The 21,754-nt window shown below is 36.6% G+C and overlaps 1 protein-coding gene across 3 annotated transcripts in view; it reads left to right on the top strand.

The window, feature by feature from the left end:
• Positions 1-17,769, top strand: part of LOC106971282 (uncharacterized) — a 34,173-nt gene extending 16,404 nt beyond the window's left edge. Inside the window, exons 5-7 of one of the 3 annotated variants that reach the window (XM_027059369.2) lie at positions 5,003-5,161; positions 15,787-15,867; positions 17,584-17,769. In XM_027059369.2, coding sequence (XP_026915170.2) covers positions 5,003-5,161; positions 15,787-15,867; positions 17,584-17,595 — 252 coding nt within the window. In that variant the 3' untranslated portion in view covers positions 17,596-17,769. Of the gene's footprint in view, positions 1-5,002; positions 5,162-15,786 lie in introns of all 3 variants that reach the window. The other 2 variants (XM_027059359.2, XM_027059349.2) reach the window with 2 other exon arrangements.
• Positions 17,770-21,754: the final 3,985 nt, after the last annotated feature.

Here is a 21,754-nt window from a genome sequence, read left to right as displayed (position 1 = left end):
TGTGTGTGTGTGTGTGTGTGTATAATCTGAATGCCAATGAATGGACTATAAATACATTATCTTAACAAATCTTAAATGATTCTCTTAGGTTAAAAAACTTAAACATTTTTTAAAAGGAGAGAAAGAAAAAAGGAACAAAAAGAAAAATAAAAAATTAACCATTCATCTTAAGTCGATTATATCTGCAAAGACCTTATTTCCAGATAAAGTAACATTCACAGGTTCCTGGAGTTAGGAATTGAACATATCTTTTGGGGGACACAGTTCAACTAGCAACCTCCTCTTTTCTACATTTACCTAGTGAGCTCCTCACAAAACATCAATTGTAAGTTGCATGGTCCTGTAACCAACAAGATCAGAGTTCTGTCTAAGGTGGATTTGATCACTTGCCAACGAGCAGGGGGTTTTTTTTTGTTGTTGTTTTTTTAATTTTTTTTTTTAACATTTATTTATTTTTGAGACAGAGAGAGACAGAGCATGAATGGGGCAGGGGCAGAGAGAGAGGGAGACACAGAATCGGAAGCAGGCTCCAGGCTCTGAGCCATCAGCCCAGAGCCCCACGCGGGGCTCGAACTCACAGACCGTGAGATCGTGACCTGAGCTGAAGTCGGACGCTCAACCGACTGAGCCACCCAGGTGCCCCTTTTTTTTTTTATTTAAAATATAAGGCTTATTAGTTGGGGCAACTGGGTGGCTCAGTTGGTTGGGCATCTGACTTCAGCTCAGGTCATGATCTCGCGGTTCATGAGTTCGAGCCCTGCGTCGGGCTCTGTGCTGACTGCTCAGGGCCTAGAGCCTGCTTCGGATTCTGTGTCTCCCTCTCTCTGCCCCTCCCCCACTTACGCTCTGTCTCTCTCTCTCTCCTCTCTCTCTCTCTCTCTCTGTCTCAAAAATAAATAAAGCTTAAAAAATAATGCTCATTAGTAAAGTAAAATAATACAAAAGTATATGAAGCAAAATACGAGTATCTCCTACAATCTCAGTCAAACCCCCTGAGGTGAGCACTCTGAACAGTTTAGTGTATAACCTTCCAGAATTTTTTATGTGTATAAACATACATATAAATATAAATGTATGCACATGTATGTAAGTATACATTTTTGTATACATTATATGTTTATAATATATATAACATAAGTTTATACATACATTTTAAATTCACAAAACTAAGGTCATTAATACAATGGGTAAAGGCTTGATCTCTGGAACTTGAGTCTAAATCCTAGTTTTGCTTCTAGCTGTGTAACATTGAGTACCTTATTAATTTCTCTCAGTCTCTGTTTTCTTCTTTAGAAAATAAAATGATAAAAGTACTACCTTATATCGTGGTTTGGAAATTAAATGAGTTAATATGTGTGAAGTGCTTAAAACAGCACCTGGCACATACTAAGTGTTCAATAAGTTATTATTTAATATTGTTCTGCAGCTGTAGCTTTTTATATATAACTCTACATTGGAATGACCATTTTTGTTAACATGGATAAAGTGGACGACATAAAATAGGAACAAAGGACAAGAACAATGAATGGAAAACAGTAACAAATATGGTAGATATTAGTCCAACTATATCAATAATCACTTTAAAAGTTAATGGTCTAACTTTTCCAAAGAAAACATCCAGATGGCTAACAGATACAGGCAAAGATGCTCAACATCACTCATCATCAGGGAAGTATAAATCAAAACCACATTGAGATACCACCTCACACTGGTCAGAGTGACTAAAATGAACTCAGGAAACAACAGGTGCTGGTGAGGTTGTGGAAAAACGGGAACCCTCTTGCACTGTTGGTGAGACTGCAGACTGGTGCAGCCGCTCTGGAAAACAGTGTGGAGGTTCCTCAAAAATTAAATATAGAATTACCCTACAACCTAGCAATAGCACTACTAGGAATTTATCCAAAGGATACAGGAGTGCTGATTCATAGGGGCACATGTACCCCAATGTTTATAGCAGTGCTATCAACAATAGCCAAATTATGAAAAGAGTCCAAATGTCCATTAATGTCCATTGATGAATGGATAAAGAAGATGTAGTGTATATATATATATATATATATATATATATATATCCATTGATGAATGGATAAAGAAGAGGTAGTGTATATATATATATATATATATATATATATATATATATACTACTGTACTACTATATATATGTATATATATATACATATATATACATATATATACATATATATATATACATATATATACATATATATATATACATATATATATATATATACACAGCAATGAAAAAGAATGAAATCTTGCCATTTGCAACAAAGTGGATGGAACTGGAGGGTATCATGCTAAGTGAAATAAGTCAGAGAAAGACAGATATCATGTTTTCACTCATATGTGGAATTTGAGAAACTTAACAGAAGACCATGGGGGAAGAGAAGGAAAAAAAAGTAGTTACAAACAGAGAGGGAGGCAAACCATAAGAGACTCTTAAATACAGAGAACAAACTGAGGGTTGAAGGGGCGGGGGGGGGGGGGGAGGAGGAATGGGTGATGGGCATTGAGGAGGTCACTTGTTGGGATGAGCACTGGGGTGTTGTATATAAGTGATAAATCACAGGAATCTATTCCCAAAGCCAAAGGTACACTGTATACACTGTATGTTTGCTAACTTGACAATAAACTATATAAAAAAAAAATAATAATAAAGTTAATAATCTAAATACACCAATTAAGAGACAGATTGTAAGCTTGTTTCAAAAAATTGTCAAGAGAATGAGAAGACAAGCCACAGACTGGGAGAAGATGTTTGCAAAAGATACATCTGTTATCCAAAATACACAAAGAACTCTGAAAACTCAACAGTAACATAAAACAGCCTGATTTAAAAATGGGCCAGAGTCGCCTAGGTGGCTCAGTCAGTTAAGTGTCCAAGTCTTGATTTTGGCTCAGGTCATGGTCTCACAGTTGTAAGATGGAGCCTTGAGTCAGGCTTGATGCTGGGTGTGGAGCCTGCTTAGGGTTCTCTCTCTCCCTCTCCCTCTGCCCTTCCCGCCAATCTCACTTGCACATGCGCATGCTCTCTCTCTCTCAAAAAGAGGGGAGGGGCCAAAGGAGTGCCTGGCTAGCTCAGTCGGTAGAGGATGTGACTCTTGATCTCAGGGTTGTGGGTTAAAGCCCCATGTTGGTTGTAGAAATTACTTTTAAAAATAAAGACTTTAGGGGCACCTGGGTGGCTCAGTCAGTTAAGCTTCCGACTTCAGCTTAGGTCATGATGTCATGGTTTGTGAGTTCAAGCCCCAAATTGGGCCCTATACTAACAGCTCAGAGCCTAGAGCCTGCTTCAGATTCTGTATCTCCCTCTCTCTGTGCTCCTCCTCCGCTTGCACTCTGTCTCTCTCTCAAAACTAAATAAACGTTAAAGAAAATTTTAATAAATAAACATGAAAATAATTTTTAAATAGAAAGGCCAAAATTCAAAACACTGACAACACCAATGCTGACAAGGAAGTAGAGCAGTGGGAATGCTTCTTCACTACTGATGGGAACGCAAAATGCTACAGTCACTTTGGAAGACAGTTTGGCAGTTTCTTACAAAACTAAACATACTCTTACCATATGATGCAACAACCACACCTTTGTTATTTACATAAGTTGAAAAGTAATGTCCACACAAAAGTCTTCATACAGATGTTATAGCAGCTTTATTTATACTTGCCAAAACATGGAAGCAACCAAGATGTTTTTCCATGGGTAAATGGATAAACTGTGGTACATCCAGACAATTGACTATTATTCAGCACTAAAAAAAATGAGTAAATCAAACCATGAAAAGATATGTGGGAAACTTAAATACATATTACTAAGTGAGGGGCGCCTGGGTGGCTCAAGTCAGTTAAGCGTCCAATTCGTGGTTTCAGCTCAGGTCATGATCTCACGGTTTCATGAGTGGAGCCCCACACCCGGCTCTGTGCTAACAGCACAGAGCCTGCCTGGGATGGTGTCCCTAGCTCTCTGCCCCTCCCCCGCTCGATCTGTCTCTCTCAAAATAAATAAATAAACTTAAAAAAAAATACATATTACTGAGTGAAAGAAGCCAATATGAAAAGCCAGTACTTGGTTCCAACTATATGACATTCTGGAAAAGACAAAGCTATGGAGACAGTAAAAAGACCAATTGTTGCCAGGCCTTAGGGAGAAGGGAGGCATGAATAGGTGGAACACAGGAATTTAAGGGCAGTGGAACTGTTCTGTATGATACTATATTATGGTGAATACATGTCAGTATACATTTGTCCAAACCAAGTGAATGTACAATGCCAACAGTGAAACCTAATGTAAACTATGGACTTTGGGTGATAATGATGCATCAGTGTGGGGTCATCCATTGTAGCAAATGTACCACTCTAGTGCAGGTTGTTGATGGGGAGCTTTGGGGAGGGGGAGGGGTGTAGGGAGGGGATAAGGGGCATGTGAGAACTCTATACTTCCCACTCAATTTTACTATGACCCTAAAACTTCTATTTAAAAAAAATTTTTTTAATGTTTATTTATTTTTGAGAGAGAGAGAGAGAGACAGACAGAGTGTGAGTGGGGGAGGGGAAGAGAGTGGGAGACACAGAATCCAAAGCAGGCTCCAGGCTCTGAGCTGTCAGCCCAGAGCCTGACGCGGGGCTCAAACTCACCAACCACAAGATCATGACCTGAGCAGAAGTCGGACACTTAACCCACTGAGCCACCCAGGCACCCCTAAAACTTCTCTTTAAAAGTCTATATAAATATATAAATAAACAACTTAAATTTTAAAAAAGACTTCCACCACTGATTGAATATATTGAAATATCACTCTTCCATCCACCCTCTCCCCTTTTTTAGCAAGATTAAGGTGGGACAATTTGCAGTTTAGTTGATTCCTTATGCTGAAATACAATTGAAATGCGCCTTTGACACTTTTGTTCTAATTTGTATAATCTATTATCATAGATTTTATTTATAGAAAATGATATTTGTATTATATTTCATTTCTATATAGATGCAATACAATAAAAATCAAGGTGATAGCTCAATATCTACACTGAGGAGCCAAGTAACTGAAGTAAAAAATATTATGTCCAAAAATATTGATGAAATTTTGGAAAATGAAGAAAGATTGAATATCTTCACTGATAAAACCGATGATCTCCAAACAACTGTAAGTGATGTTCACCTGTCTTGATATCCAAACAGTGTCTTAGGACTTGAGACAAATGGCCAAAAGGAAATACTGTGAGGAATACCAGGAATACTGTGAGATAATCCTATGTCACCAAACTATGGCTTTATCAAAAAATTATAGGGGCTCCTGGGTGGTTCAGTTGGTTAAGTGTCCGACTTCAGCTCAGGTCATGATCTCATGGTTTGTGAGTTCAAGCCCCGCGTCGGGCTCTGTGCTGACAGCTTGGAGCCTGGAGCCTGCTTCAGATTCTGTGTCTCTCTCTCTCTCTGCCCCTCCCCTGCTCATGCTCTGTCTCTCTGTCTCTCAATAATAAATAAATGTTAACAAAAATTAAAAAAAAAATTATAAGAATGCAACTAAAGTATTAATTATAAAACAATGAAAATTTAAAACCCATTAAAGTAGGAGGTACTTATTTGCATAACAGATGTATTTCTTACATTAAAAAACACACAGATTAGTCAACAAATAAATTTCAAGGGAAAAAAAAGGGAGAACTTACCAAAAAATGGATTTAGAAGGTGTATCATTTCAGTGTGTGGTCTTAATTTGAAATTTGATTCAAACAAACTCTAAACGTGAACATTTACAACTTCACGAATAAGTAGATATTTGAATTCTGACTGGATATTAGATGACAGTAAGAAATATTATTGGTTTTTAGATGTAATAATGGTATTATGGTTATGTTTTTAAAAAGTCACTACTTATTAGAAATACATATTAAAATATTTTGAATGAATTTATGTAATGTCTGAGATCAGCTTCAGAATAGTTCAGGAGTGGGGGAGTAGAATGAGGTATAAATGAAACAAAATTGGCCATAAGTTGATAATTGTTAAAACTAGATGTTGAGTATATAGGGTTTCATTATACCATTCTGTCAATTTTTGTATGTGTTCAAAATTTTCTATTAGAAGATAGTTGTGGGTGCGCCTAGGGGGCACAGTCCATTAAGCATCTGACTCTTAATGTCAGCTCAGGTCATGATCTGACAGTTCATGAGTTCGAGCCCCACATCAGGCTCTGCATTGATGGCACGGAGCCTGCTTCCGATTCTGTGTCTCCCTCTCTCTCTGTCCCTCCCCCATTCACACTCTCTCCTTCTCAAAAATAAATTTAAAAAAAAAACATTAAAAAATTTAAAAAAGAAATTAGACTATGATTAAAGTCCCTGTGTACCTTTCCCAAGCCCATTCCCCTTCCACACCAGAACCACTATCATGAATTTGATATGAATCATTTGTATGCTTGAGTCCTGATTTGTATCTGTAGGTATATATGTATCTACATTCTTAGTTTGCATTTTTAACTTTATGTTTGTGACATTATAATGTACATATAATGAACTAAAACATAAGATTTTAGTTCAACATTATGTTTATGAACTGTATTTATTTGGACACACTTAGCTTTAATTTATCAGTTTAACTTCTGACAGCATATCATTACTATTTAAGTAAACGTAGTCGGGGCGTCTGGGTGGCTCAGTCAAGTAAGCACTGACTCTTGATTTCGGCTCAGGTTCATAATCTCAAGTTCGTGTGTTCAAGCCCCACATCCAGCTCTGCGCTGACAGTGGAGAGCCTGCTTGGGATTCTCTCTCTGCCCATCCCCCATTCTCTCTCTCTCTCTCTCTCTCTCTAAATAAAATGTAAAAAACTTAAAAATACATAAACACAGTATACTTATTTTTTCTCCTTTTAATAAACATTAATGTAGATTCTAACTTTATTATGAACAATACTTCTTTGAACAACCTATTCATATCTCTTGGTACACTTTTGCAAAACTGTTCTTTTTGTTTATTTATTTTGAGAGAGAGAGTGCACATGGGAGGGCCATAGTGTGGAGCCTGATGTGGGGCTTCAGCTCACAAGCTATGAGTCGTGACCTGAGCCAAAACCAAGTGTCAGTCACTCAACTGATTGAGTCACCTCAATCAGGTTCCCCTCAAAACTGTTTCTAAGACAGTGATCTGTAGAGTTTTTTGGTCATGCATACTTATTTGTAATTTTACAAATTTACAAGTGCATTCTTGAGAATGCATTTAGATATATATCTAAATTATATATTCTTCTATAATAACACTATATAATATAAAGCATATAGGAAAGTAGTAATTAAAAGAATGGGATGAAGATGAAATAAAATATTAAATAATTTGGTTTTTTAAGAAGATTAAAACTTTCTCTCTGATTAAGAAAAATATTAATAAGAATGTTTTTAATAATAGTAATTGTGATTAAAAGTCAGATCTGATTATAATCATTATATTTTTATTTCTAAATATGGCAGATGAAATACTCAAACTAGAAGAGATATATCCTCTTTGCCATGTTTTTGTTGTTTATGTTTGCCTTATTGGTATAATTTTTTTAAGTTTATTTATTTATTTAAGTAATGAACTCACAACCCCAAGATCAAGAGTTGCACACTCTTCCTACTGAACCAACCAGCACCCCTTTATTGGTAGAATTTTTAAGCCACATGTGTACTTTTTAGTTTAGTTAAAACTAAATAATATTGCCCATAAATTCTCTTCCCCAGATGCATGTAAATTATAGGAATTGCAATACACTACAGGTAAATGGATAAAGGGGTAGGCAGTGGTCAACTCTTTGTCACTAGGGAATTTACACTTTACCCCTAAAAAACCTTAAGCGTCCTCATGTATCATTTTACGTACACACTTAGGGAAGGTGTCAGCACCTATCCATATGTTGTACATTAATACATGTTCATTCCCTTCCTATTTTTTTGATTAAAATAAACAAAGAGAAGTTCTAAAATTAATTGCCTGCTTTCCAATGGAGCATCTCATGCAACTCCCTGGGATGCTTGATCTCATTGTAGAACCCTCACTCTGCTATATATAGAAAGAGAAATGAAATTGCTGGATCTTAAAATATGTGCATCTTTTTTTTTTTTTAATTTTTTTTTTCAACGTTTATTTATTTTTGGGACAGAGAGAGACAGAGCATGAACGGGGGAGGGGCAGAGAGAGAGGGAGACACAGAATCGGAAACAGGCTCCAGGCTCTGAGCTGTCAGCACAGAGCCCGACGCGGGGCTCAAACTCCCGGACCGCGAGATCGTGACCTGGCTGAAGTCGGACGCTTAACCGACTGCGCCACCCAGGCACCCCAGTGTGCATCTTTAAATTAACTAAATACTTCAAAATTCCTTAAGAAGTGTTGTGCCATTTATACTTCCATCCGTAGTATATGAGAGTTCTGTTGCCCCACATTCTTTCTAATACTTGGGATTATGAGATTATGATTTTTAACAATCTGTAAGGGAAAGAAGATAACTATTGTCTTAATTTGTGTTTTCCTAATTTTGAATGACATTGAACAATTTTTATGTTTATTAACTATTAGAATTTGTTCTGTGAACTGCCTGTTGATATCCTTTGCCCATTTTGCTAATGTGAATCTTTATCTTTTAAAATAATTTATAGGAAATACATAAAATACTAATGTATAATAAAGGATAAAAAATGGTATACAATTCTTAGTTGTTGATACTTAGTTGTATAAAGTGTAAATATGTTCTCCCAGTATGTGGCTTGGCTTTCAGCTTTATGTAAAATACCTTTTTTAGGAAAGAAGTCTTTAACTTTCATCTAGACAAATATATCAGTCTTGTCCTTCATGGTTTATGCTTTTCTGGGTCTTGTTTAAGAACTCCTTTGAGGCGCCTGGGTGGCTCAGTGAGTATGCAACTCCTGGTTTGGGCTCAGGTCATGATCCCAGGGTCCTGGGATCAAGGCCTGCATTGGGCTTTACACAGAGTGTGGAGCCTGCTTGAGATTCTCTCTCTCCCTCTGCCCCTCTCCCCTGCTAGCGCTCTCTCCCTCTCTCAAAAAAAAAGAACTCCTTCCTTTCCCAAAGTTATAAAGATATTCTTACATTGTTTCCTAAAAGTTTTAAATTCTGCTTCTTAAACATGGATCTTTAAAACATCTGGAATTTTGTTTTTTGCATAGAGTATGATGTAGGAATCAAAGTTTTATAATTTTCTGTACAAAAAATCAGTTGCCCAAACACCATTTATTGAATAGCACTCAGCCTTTCCAAATTTGGTTTGTAATGCCAATTATATATATATTTACATATATATGTATATGTATGTACATATATGTATATGTAAATATATATATACTCTATTCTTTTTTCTTTTTATTTAATTTATCTAAGTAATCTCCATACCCAACGTGGGCCTTGAACTCATGACCACAAGATCAAGAGCCACATGCACTTACGAGTAGGCCAGCCAGGTGCCCCTCCCTATACATATTTAATATCTACTAATCCATTTCTTTATCCTTGGACCAGTACTATACTGTTTTAATTACTGTGGTTTTATAAGAAGTCTTAATATCTTACAGTGAATGGTATTCTACTTTTTGAAAATTGTGTTAGCAAGTCTTGCTTTCTCTTTCAGTGAATTTTAGAATCTACATCTTGAGTTACACACACACATACACACACACACACACAATTTTAGGATGTTAGTTGGAATTACATTAATGTGGGGAGGATTGACATCTTTAAAATATTGTTTTCACATCTCTGAATGTGCTAGGTCTCCATTTTTCTAGGTCTCTTTCTGACTCTGTTTTTTGATTAATAGGAACACAATCAATTTTTGCATACTAATGTATCCTAAATCTTACTGAACTTTCATGGTAATATTATCTATGGATTTCTTTGCATTTTTACATAAAAACTTTATCATATACTAAATAATGACTATATTTTTTCATCCTTTCCCATATATATTCATTTTTTAATTTTTTTTGTTTAAGTACCCTCTACACCCAACATGGGGCTCAAACTCACAACCCCAACATCAAGAGTTACATGTTCCACCAAGAGCCAGGCACCCCTCTTTATTTTTGCTTGTCTTACTATGTTATCTAGGAATGCCAGTAAAATATTGACTAGAAATGGTGATATCTGAAATACTTGTTCCCAATTTAAAATGAATATTTTTAATGCTTCCCAATTAAGTATTAAATTTACATTCAGATTTTGATAGATACTTTTTAACAACTTATAAATCTTCCTTTCTATTCTTTATTTGCTAAGAAACTTTATCATGACAGGGGGTTGAATTGTATCAAATGCTATCTTTACATTAATTGAGATAATGATTTTTCTTCTTAAACCTGTTAATATGATAAATTTCACATTACATGTTTGTACGTGTTGTAGGATTCACTGCTATAGTTTTACCTTTGTTGCCTCAAAAGACTGACTCTAGCCGTGTATAAAAACTTATACTATATGCTGTATGCAGTTGTATTCTTAACTTTTGTCTTGTGCCTGTGGTTGGTTTAATTTCCTCATTCTTAGCCTTTCGATTATTTTAATCAAGTTTTTTGTTTTGTTTTGTTTTGTTTTGGTCTTTTCAAAGGACCAGGTTCTGCTTTATTTTCCATTTCAAAATTTGGTTGATTTTGAATCTTTTTGCTTCTAGTCGTTTCCAAGTGCCTGTATCCACATGTAAAGTTCTTTTCTGGACAATATTCTGAAACCCGGTTATTTCTTTGCTCCTGCTCCTTGCCCTCATGCCTCCCTCTCAATTTAAAGACAACTACTTTGAGGCCATTAGGCTTGGATAGGAAGCATATTGCACCCTTAACCTCGTCTCCACCACAGGGCAGAATCTTTTTTTTTTAATTGAGGTAAAACTCACATAAGGTATAATTAACATTTTTAAAGTATACAATTCAGTGGCATTGAATACATTCACAGTATTGTATATCCAACACCTTACTAGTTTCAAAACATTTTTGTCACCCCAAAAAGAAACCTCATATCCATTAAACAATTATTCCCCAGGCCCTGGCAACCACGAATCTACTTTCTGTCTCTATGGATTTACCTATTCTGGCTATCTCATATAAATAGAATCATACAATCCAGTCTTTTGTGGCTGGCTTCTTTCACTTAGCATGTTTTTCTAGTTCATCCATGTTGTAGCATATGTCAGTAATGCATTCCTTTTTGTGGCTGAGTAATATTCCATTTTATGGATACACCCCTATTTGCTTATCTATTAGTCATCATTTGGTGGACATTTGGGTTGTTTCTGCCTTGGCTATTGTGAATAATGCTATTAACATCCATGTACAAATTTTTGTTTGAATACTTGATTTCAATTCCTTTGTGTGTATACATAGGAATGGAATTGCTACATCATGTGGTAATTCTGTGTTTAACTTTTTGAGGAACTTCCAAACTATTTTCCACAGTGGTTGAACCCAGTAATGTAAGAGGGTAGCCACAAGTACCCACCAGTAATGTAAGAGGGTTCAGATTTCTCCATATCCTCTCCAACACTTGTTATTTTCCATTTTTTTAATTATAGACATCCTACTGGGTATGAACTAGCATCTCACTTTTTTAACCAGCATCTCCTTTTGATTTGCATTCCCTCAATGACTAATGATGTTGAGCATCTTTTCGCATGCTTATTGGCCATTTATAGATCTTTGATGAAAGTCTGTTCAAGTCCTTTTCCCATTTTTTTTTAATAGGTTTGGAGTTTTTCTGTTATTGAGGGAGGACAGAATCTTCTTAATGGGCATCTGTCATTAAAGACCTTTTCAATATTTCTATTTCTGGACCAAAAAAACATAAGCTTATCTAATGTTTCAGTGTTCCACATTTCTTCACCCTATTCCTTTTTCATTTCTTCTTGCAAACCAGCCAGTTGGTACCTTGATAAATGCAGCCAGTAACAAGAACTCACACCATTACCATTCTGTTTTCCAACATTTTCTTCCAAAGTGAAAGACTCAATAGGCAATTTGTTTGCCTTCCAAGTTGTCACAGGCAATGGTAAAACTATCCAGTGTTTTATTCTGAAGAATATAGGTCTTTATCTTTCCAGCCTCTACTACCAGTTTCTTCACTGCCTACCACCTGATGGTTAAGCCAATGCCACATGTTTTAGACTCTTTTAATAACATCTCATCCTACTACCAACTGCAGTATTAGAGAAACACTAACTGTTGAACTAAATAAAGGTTTATTTCTTGGTTGCATAACAATTTAAAACAGGTTTTCCGTGGGCATAATTTCACATGGTAATCCAGGAACCCAAGCTTTTTCCGTTTTGTGACTCTGCCATTGCCTGGGGCCTTAGAGTCTTTCCATTTCAGGTGGCAGTTGGTTAAACATGGAGTGGAAGAAGCATATTTGCTTATAGCCACTTCAGCCCAAAAGTGACACCATCATTTCTACTCACGACCTATTGGTAAGAATTAGTCTTACAGCTTTGCATATGTGCAAGAGGCAGAGAGGGAAACAGCAGAGTGGGGTGAAGAGCCTGATAAATGTGGTCTGTGATTGGAGAGTCTCTTGCCAGCAATAATTCTACATTATGAGAGGGGAACTAAAGTCTGCAGTGGATAGCTGGCTGTGTTTATCACATCTGCACTAAGGAAATTCTAAAGAAGGTATTTTAGGTAGTTGGAAAATTATCTCTGAGGAGAAATCTGACTTTCAGCAAAAAATTAAAGAGCAAGGAAAGTGGTAAAAGTGTAGGTAACATAAAATGAATATTTAGTTCAGTACAAGTGGTGAGAGGTGGTTGGATTCTGTATACATTTTGAAGGTGGAACAAATTGGAGTTGCTGACAGATTGCATGTGTGGTGAGAGGGAGTTAAGGAAGACTCCAAAGTTTTGAGCCTAGTTAGCAGGAAAGATGAAAATTCAATATAGTTCCATGTTCTCCTCATGGAGCCCAGAGATTAGCCTGCTGTTCCTGTGGGCAGTGAAAATCCCAAGCCCTGGATGACAGAAGCCAATGTCCTCACCCTCCCAAATCCAGACAAGCTGCACCAGAAGTGCAATTTCTCACTGTTTGCCTAAGTTTCGGCACCAGGCTGTACTCTGACTTTCTTCCCAATTCTGCTATGAATTTAAGTTTGCTTATTATATCTTATCTAGCATTTCTGAGTAGTAATAGTGGCAGGAGGGTTATGGGATTACTTAGTCTACCATACTGCCAGATCTATTAATTTTTTTATTAGATTTTGTCTTTTTTATGGGGTAAGTGGCAACATGTAAATCCCACAAAAAATATGGCAAAAAAAGTAAGAGATTTTATTTCACTTTACTGCCTTACCTTCCAAACAAATCCCACTTTTATGCATACATGATTACATGAAGAAAAAAATGACTTCCTCTTTGAGGACAGTTGAGTAGAAGCAGCTCAATAAAACATATTTGAAGTATTTTACAGTTTTTCTCAGAATATTTTTCACACAGATACCACATAATCATTCTCACAAAAACCTCTATTTTTTGACTTGCAAAATTAGTTACCTCTCTTTTCCCCCTTAATCTTTATATAAAAGACTACTGAATGTCCTTAAGAAGCTGATTTGGGGGCACCTGGGTGCCTCAGTCAGTTAAGCTTCCAACTCCTGTCAACTCAGGTCATGACCTCATGGTTCTTGACATCAAGCCCTCTCTCCTTCTCCACCCCTGCTCTGCTTGTGCTCACACCTGTGCACAAGTGCTCTCTCTCTCTCTCAAAATAAATAAGCTTTTTTAAAGGGAAAAAAAAAAAAAAAAAAAGCCCATTTGGCTTTTAAACAAAAAGGCCAGTAAGCTTTCTCTCAGTCTGCCTACAGATAAATATGGGTCATGGATTTTAATTTGACAGATTAAACAGATACATTTATCTTGGCATACACTCAAAATTCCAATAAAATTATAGGTAAAGCAATAATTAGGAATTTTAATGTATAAATTACTAGGACAAACAACAAGGAAAAGACAACAGGTAAGAGATGGCAACAATTCTGGAAGCTAGAAAACCAATTATGAGTACTTTTTAACCTTTTTAGTAGCAAAAACCTCAAAACCTAAGTTTGTACCAGAAGACATTAAGATGCAAACTGATCCAGGCCATAGAACTTTGGAAAGAATCAGAAATTGGAGATACATGGTACTTGTAAAAGTAGACATGCAATAGAAGTCTCAAGAGGAGACTGGGTATAAAGTCTTTAAAAGGAACATGTTACCTGCAGAGCCTCTTCCCTACATTTTAGAGCCACATCACTTCCTCTCCTTACCCCTGACAAAAGGATAATAAGTGTTATTACCTAAAGACAACAGACCAGAGAGGGTCTACCTTCAGAAACCATACGCAGTTGAGGCCAGAGTGACCAGCATATTAAAATCCGATGGATCAAGTGAAAAGTTTTATCCTGAGTATCTGTATCTTTGAATATGGTGACCATTCCCCAACCTTTCTCTGTCTTCAGAGAAATAATAGAAAGTAATGCATCCCTGAAACAAGAATGAAAAGCTATGTAAAAGCTTATTCATAGAACAAAAGAGATCTTTTGGAAATTAAAACAATAGTAAAAATTTTAAATTCAGTAGAATTATTATAATATAAAGTTGAGATATTCTCTCAGAAAGGAGAGCAAAAAGAGAAAGAGGAAAGATAAGACAGCGAATCTGAGATCCAACATATGAACAACAGGAGTTTCAGACAATGAAGAAATCAAAGGAGAGAAAATTAGAGGCATGCAAGAAAAATTCCTAGAACTAAGTAACACGAGTTTCTAGATTGAATGAACAAAACAAGGACCATAGCAGGGCATGTATGTAATATTGAAATTGTAGAACATTAAAAAAGGAAGAGAGATTTTAAATGTTTTCAGAGAGAAAATACAAAGACTTGGCAATCAGAATAGCATCACATTTCTCAATAGCAATATACGGGTGCTGAAGAAAAATAAAGGAGTATTCTAAGTTAAGCATTGTTGGGAATACAGCAGTGAATGAAACAGACCAAAATCCCTGCCTTCGCGGATCTTACATTCTCAACACACAATAAATAAGATTTACATAATGTTAGATAAGAGATAGATACCTTAAACATGTTAATTTTTTATGATTATTTTTGAGAGAGACAGGGACAGAGTGCAAATGGTTTAGGGGCAGAGAGGGAGACACAGAATCCAAAGCAGGCTCCAGGCTCTGAGCTGTCAGCACAGAGCCAGAGGCTCAAACTCACAAACCATGAGATCATGACCTGAGCCAGTCAAGACGCTTAACTGGCTGAACCACCTAGGCACCCCAAGAGATAAATACTTTAGAGAAAAATAATGTATCGAAGGGAAATAGCGTTTCTGGGATGGAGATGGGGGTAGCGATTTTAAATAGGGTTGTAAGGGATAGTGGCATTTAAGTAAAATCATAAAGTGAAGATGAGGAAACTGGGGCTCAAAGAGTTATTAACTTGGTCACACAGTTAATAAATTTAATTATTTATTAATAAATTCTATTAATTTATTAAATATTTATTAATAAATGTTTATTAAATATATTTATTAAATATTAATTTATTAATATTAATAAAATTACAGCTGAACTCAATGAGGAAGGCACCTGGAATCTTGGTGCATCATTTTATAAAAGCTGTGCAGACTTTGTGGGACTCTCTGGGATTGCTCAAAACCAAGCTAAATCTGTCCTTTTACATAGCTTTATTAGGTATTGAAGTGTGTCCATTAATCCAGATACAGAAAGAAAACATTAAATTTGTGTTTATTTTTATTTCAGGCCAAAGAGTCCCAAAAAACAAGAAAGATTCTCAGGAGGATATGGTGGAAACACTTCAGAAAGATTATAATCATCACCGTGGTAATTCTCCTCTCAATCATCATCATTCTTTTAAGTACAAATGTAATACCAACCTGACCCTGACCCTTTTTCTCCCCATCCCCAGCAGTTACCAATAAATTGTGTGTAAATAGAGAGTTCTACAATCAACAATTATGAAATAGCATTCCCCAGTGGTGGGAAGACTGAAGGAAGAGGGTTTTGGAAGTTTTTCCTTGTCCTTGTAGTGTGCTTTATTAATTTTCGTACCTCTTCCATTTCTGTAATGCTGCCAGTTTTTTCCCCACTGCTCCAGCTACTTCCCCAGCCTCTCTGCCCTTTGTTAAGATTAAAAGCACAAACCCTGGAATCAGACCACTGAAGTTTAACTCTCCACCCTGCAAGATACCATCAGGTGACTTTGGACAAGTTGTTTAACCTGTGCCTGTTTCCTCATCTGTAAAAGGGAGCTAGTAATAATACCACAAAGAATTATGTCTACCACATAGTAAATGCTATTTAAGTGTTAACTATTACTTAACAGGAAAAAAATGATTGCATTTTTGGCATTAAATCCCTAATATTTTCCTTCTTACTCAGAAGAAAAATGACTGTGATCTCATTAATTCCCTTAGAAATAGAAGTCTTGTGGTGCCTGGGTGGCTCAATTGGTTGAGTGTCCAACTCTTGATTTTGGCTCAGGTCATAATCCCAGGGTCATGGGATCGAGCCTGACATTGGACTCTGTACTGAGCATGGAACCTGCTTAAGATTCTGTCTCTCCCTCTCTCTTTGCCCCTCCCTTGCTCTCTCTCTCTAAAATTAAATACAAATAAAAATTGACTCTTCACATGAGTACACAGTCCAGAAATAAACATTCACCTCTTCCACAGATTCTTTCATTTGAAATGACTACTCACACCATTGTTTTATACTAGACATTTCCTTGGGTAACGATTTTAAAATTAGGAAGCTGTATTGTATCTCCAATAAACCTGGAGATTTCCTGTCCCATTTTACCACCCTAATAGCTTTCCCCCTACATTTCACTCAATAACCTCAAACCACTAAGATATCTAATAACCAAAACATCCAGCTTCACTTTGCAGTTGGTAACAAGGTATCATGAGGTGTTTCTTAAATGGGAACTTGAGGTCTAAAGTCAGTTTTAAAAATCACTTAGTGATCCATGGGGAAGAGTAAAAACATGGGTTCCTATCTGGTAGATAGCTCATTTTAATTCTAATGATCAAGTATCAGCACTTTAAATAGACACCAAGCTTGTTATTCCTCCAGCACAGTATCACCTTTCCATGCACAAAGTATTTTTAAAGGATTTTAAATGTTAGAAACTTTAGAGTTTCTGTAGTTTATGTCAGGAAAAAACAGGTGTTATATTGAATATGTACTCTGATATAATGCACTAAGTGCTTTGGAGGAGGAATGTCTCATTAATTTTACAATGACATAAAGAAGTAAAAACTATTTTTAACGTTTATTTATTCTTGAGACAGAGACAGAGCATGAACGGGGGAGGGTCAGAGAGAGGGAGACACAGAATCTGAAACAGGCTCCAGGCTCTGAGCTGTCAGCACAGAGACCGACACGGGGCTCGAACTCATGGACCGCAAGATCATGACCTGAGCCGAAGTCGGCCGCCTAACCGACTGAGCCACCCAGGCGCCCCTATTAAGTATAATGTAAGGCACATAGAAAAGTGCTGTGTAAATATTCGCTCATATTATCTTTATTTTGCAGATCAGAAAATAGCCAAGTTCAATGACATGTTCAAAGTCACACACCTAGAAAGCTGAGATTTTATGAATTCAAGTCCTGGCTGTTGTATATAGGAAATCTGTATCTTTAACTCAGAGTATATTATCTGACCCCTCAATTGTGGTCCAGATAAGACACATGGGAGTATTTTTGCTTTTTGTAGGTGGTAGGTTGTTTGGGGGGGGGGGGGGGGGGGGAGAGGGGAGGAGACAGAAATTTAAAGAGAAGCATTGTGAGAACTGCCATGTATTTTGCTATTATTTTTAAAGCCTATATAATGTGTTTCCCTTACATTTCTGTAATATATTTATAAAACAATGTATTTGTTTCCTGATTGCCAGTGAATACTAGCATATGTGTTGCTAGAAGACATGAATCTAAAGATCACTTAATCTACCCCCTCCCCAATTTTACATATTAGGATGCCAAGACCCAGGAGCCTAAAAATCAAGAGCATGTTGTGACAAGCTTCTCTCCACTTGCAGCACAAATAAGACACAAGCTATCACTCTGGTTCCAGGCTATTAAGTCCCACATAATGCTGGTTTTCCCAGTCTTAGAACTGTCTTAGAGCTTAAGAGTTAGGAAGAAAAGCACTCGTTTAGTAAGGAGTGTTTATCTGCTATTTATGCTACATCTGTCAGAAAATACCTGAGTAGATAGAAACAAATATTAAGGCAATGTTAGACTTTTCATTGATTTATGCATCCAAACATTGTTGAGCTCCCACTCTGCACCAAAATAGTTCTAAAACATTACAATATTATTGTAAGTTACCACATCAATAGAGATAACTGATGTTTGAGAAATTAGTGGCTATACACAGAAGTTAAGAAATGGACCTAATCCCAATGGAAGCTAACATTCCAGTTGAGGCAGCAAGACTGAAAAAAATCATAAGCACATTTAAAACAATGCCTATTTAAGTGGCACATTGTGCAGCAGAGAATAAATTCAAGAAAGATAATGATCAACACCAGCTCCAGTCACTGATGGAGATTTTGTGGGTTGTAAGTGGAGCTGGTAATTGGATCTTACTAGAAATTGAATTTATCTTGGTGTGCCTGGGTGGCTCAGTCGGTTAAACCATATCTAACTCTTGATCTCAGCTCAGGCCTTAATCTCTGGCTTGTGAGTTCAAGTTTGGATTCCATGCTGGGCATGAAGCCTACTTAAAAAGGGAAAAAAAAAAATTTATCTCAATAGGTCAAGGCAGTCAACAGTAACAGTTAAAACACTTAACTATATGCCAGTAGCTGTTTAAGTACTTTACAGATTCTTTTTTAATCCTCACAACCCTGAGGTAGGGACTCTTATTTCCATTTTACAGATAAGAAAACTTAACAAGCTAGGTCACTTGCCTGACTCCACTGGGCTAGTAAGAGAGAGGATTAGCAAATTAAGACACTGCTTGCTGTTTGTGTGTTGGGGGGGGGGGGGGCGGGGGGGTGCAGAAAGCAGAGTAGGCCTTTGGGAGTCTAATCATGCACTCATTCATCAAATGGCCTGCAACAGAGCTCAGCCTTTGGTTCTCTTCATTTCCCACACTCTCTAGGGTGCTTTTATTTACTCCCATGACATTCCCTTCTCCAGCAAGTAACCTCTCTTCTGAATTCCAAACCTTTTTCCAACTCTCTACTGGATACACCCACTTAGGTATCATGCAAACACCTTAAACTTTAAATCCCCAAAACTCAATGATATATTCTTCCTCCATTCCCCACAAAAATGCTTCCTTGACCTTATTTCTTATTTACAAAGGCTTTTACACTATTCTGTAATCCAGAACCTTTTTTAGCCTTTCTGCTTATCTCAAATTACTCCCCAAACTCAAGGGACTGCTACACTAAATCTGAAGGTTCATAGCCAGGGAAGCCCAGAAGAGTTACAGAAGCACAAGTGGGAAGTCCTAGCAGATGCCCAAACTGCAAAGGGCACTCATCGCATCTTGGTAGACAGCTATGTGTATCTACTCCCCACAAGCCTGGCCACATTATACTCTTCATATTCAGACTGCCCAGCACATATAGGTATTAACATTTGATACCTTTTCCTATGTGTGAACTCCATAGCTCTTAAACATGGTCATAGCAATAAATATGAAGCTTTGGTTTTCAACTCTCAGACTCAGGGATCTTAATAATATAGATGCCTGGGCTCTCCCCCCTGAAGATTCTACTTAAGGCTGGGATAGGGCCTCAAAGTGTGTTTAACCTTACGATAAAGTTGAGAACTACTAACTCCAAAGCACATTCACATGCCTATCATCAAACATCCGTATCTGAGAAATAATTTTCAGTTGGAAAACTGATGCTTAGACAAGTTAAATTTTATTTGTCCAACATCACAGGGCAAATGACAGAGCTGGACCTCAGAAACATTCTTTTTTTCAAGTCCATTCCATTGAATTATGTATTAAACTAGAAATTGCTTTAAGTCTGCTAGACAATATCCTATACACTTTAATAAATCTGAAAAGATGATTTTAACTTATTTTAAATAAGTACATATTCTTGGGGCACCTGAGTGGCTCAGTGGTCTGACTCTTGATATAGGCTCATGTCCTGATGTCACAGCTGTGAGATGGGAGCCCCAGATCAGGCTCTGCACTGGCAACATGAAGCCTACTTGGGATTCTTTCTCTTTCTCCCTCTGCCCCCCCCCCCCCAAATATTTAGTAGGAGACTTCTAAAAAAATAAAGTTAATATTCTCATTATAGAATCATGGCAGAACCTAAAATAACAGAACCCATTATTTAACTTGGCCTGATTTTATAGAACAAAAAGGCAAATCACAAACTGGTCACAGAGATCATTTGTGAGGGAGTGAAGACCTTCTAAGCATCATACCATGACCTGCCATAATATCAGCTTCTCTCTTGGCAGGCCAGAACTAGGAACGACCCAAATGCCTCAGAATTCTCGAGGAACACAAACATAGGAAATGGAATAGTGGAACAATAATGTTATGTTAGGTTTCCTCTGTATTCAGAGTAGGAATACCTTGGCGAACATTAGTGCAACTTTACACATCTAATTCAATTTGCCATCCTCTGAGAAATATATACAAGTCTGCATAAATAGCAGATGCCTACCAGCACTTTCAACAGTCTCACCACATTTGACAGCAAACCCAGTAGAGGACAGAGACTGAATATCCCCATACAGAATCTTCCTTTTCTCACTATCCTTCCTCCTGAACATTCTGGAGAAAACTGAAAATGACCCTTCTTTCTTCCATTGAATTCAGTGACTCTTCAAATTAAAAAACTATTTGACCATTTTGCATAATCTTTCAAAAGAATCCCATCATTTAAAACTGTTACATTTTAAATATGATAGTTCTTACCTTTTCAACTAAGAAAATAAGACCTGTTATTTCAAAGTATTCATCCAAGAAGGGAAAGCTTAAATTGAAAAAAAAAGAAAGAAAAACAAAAAGACTGCAAAAAATGCATGAGTGCTATAAGAGTTTAATTGTAAGACAAAAGCACTACATTATAAATTTGAACATAAGTAATCTTCCAGAAAAGAAAATTTAGTGCAAATTAAAACCCCACTAAAGCCCACTATAAACTTAATATGAACTCTAAAAGTAGGCTTCCAGAAATGGAAACACTTGGTTCTAACAGAATTTGCTGGGGGGAGAATAGGTTTTGAAAATGTTAAATGGTACAGAGAACATCACGTTAGTGTGAAATCAAGTCAACCAGGTACTAAAAAAAAAACAAAAAAAACAAAGACATGCTGATAGGTCTTAATACATAAAACTAATTGACTAGTAGTAGCATGCTTTATTATATATCAGTGATTGTAGAAGCAATGTACAACAAATTTCTGAGCATTTTGAAGTTTTCTTTATTGCCTTAGCTAATTTAACTACACTTGTAATAGCCAGAGCCATCTTCCAATTTTTTATTTTAAACGGGTTCTACTTAGTGAGATTGGCAAGTGTCTTCTAAAAGTGTGATTAAGCCTTGTGTAATCCAAGGCCATCCATACAACAAAGGGGAATTATATAATTCCTTTTCTTAAGTATTTATTCAAAGCATCGCTTCCATGACATGTTAAATGTCGCTTTTAGGTTAGCAACATTAACAGACCTCTTAAGTTTCTTCAAATATTTTATTTTTCAGAGAAATGAGAGAGGCAG

The sequence above is a fragment of the Acinonyx jubatus genome, chromosome B1 (genome assembly GCF_027475565.1).
Source record: "Acinonyx jubatus isolate Ajub_Pintada_27869175 chromosome B1, VMU_Ajub_asm_v1.0, whole genome shotgun sequence".
In the NCBI taxonomy this organism is placed as follows: Eukaryota; Metazoa; Chordata; class Mammalia; order Carnivora; family Felidae; genus Acinonyx; species Acinonyx jubatus.
The sequence above is the reverse complement of the archived record's forward strand: the minus strand, read 5'-3'. Positions and strand labels throughout refer to the sequence as shown.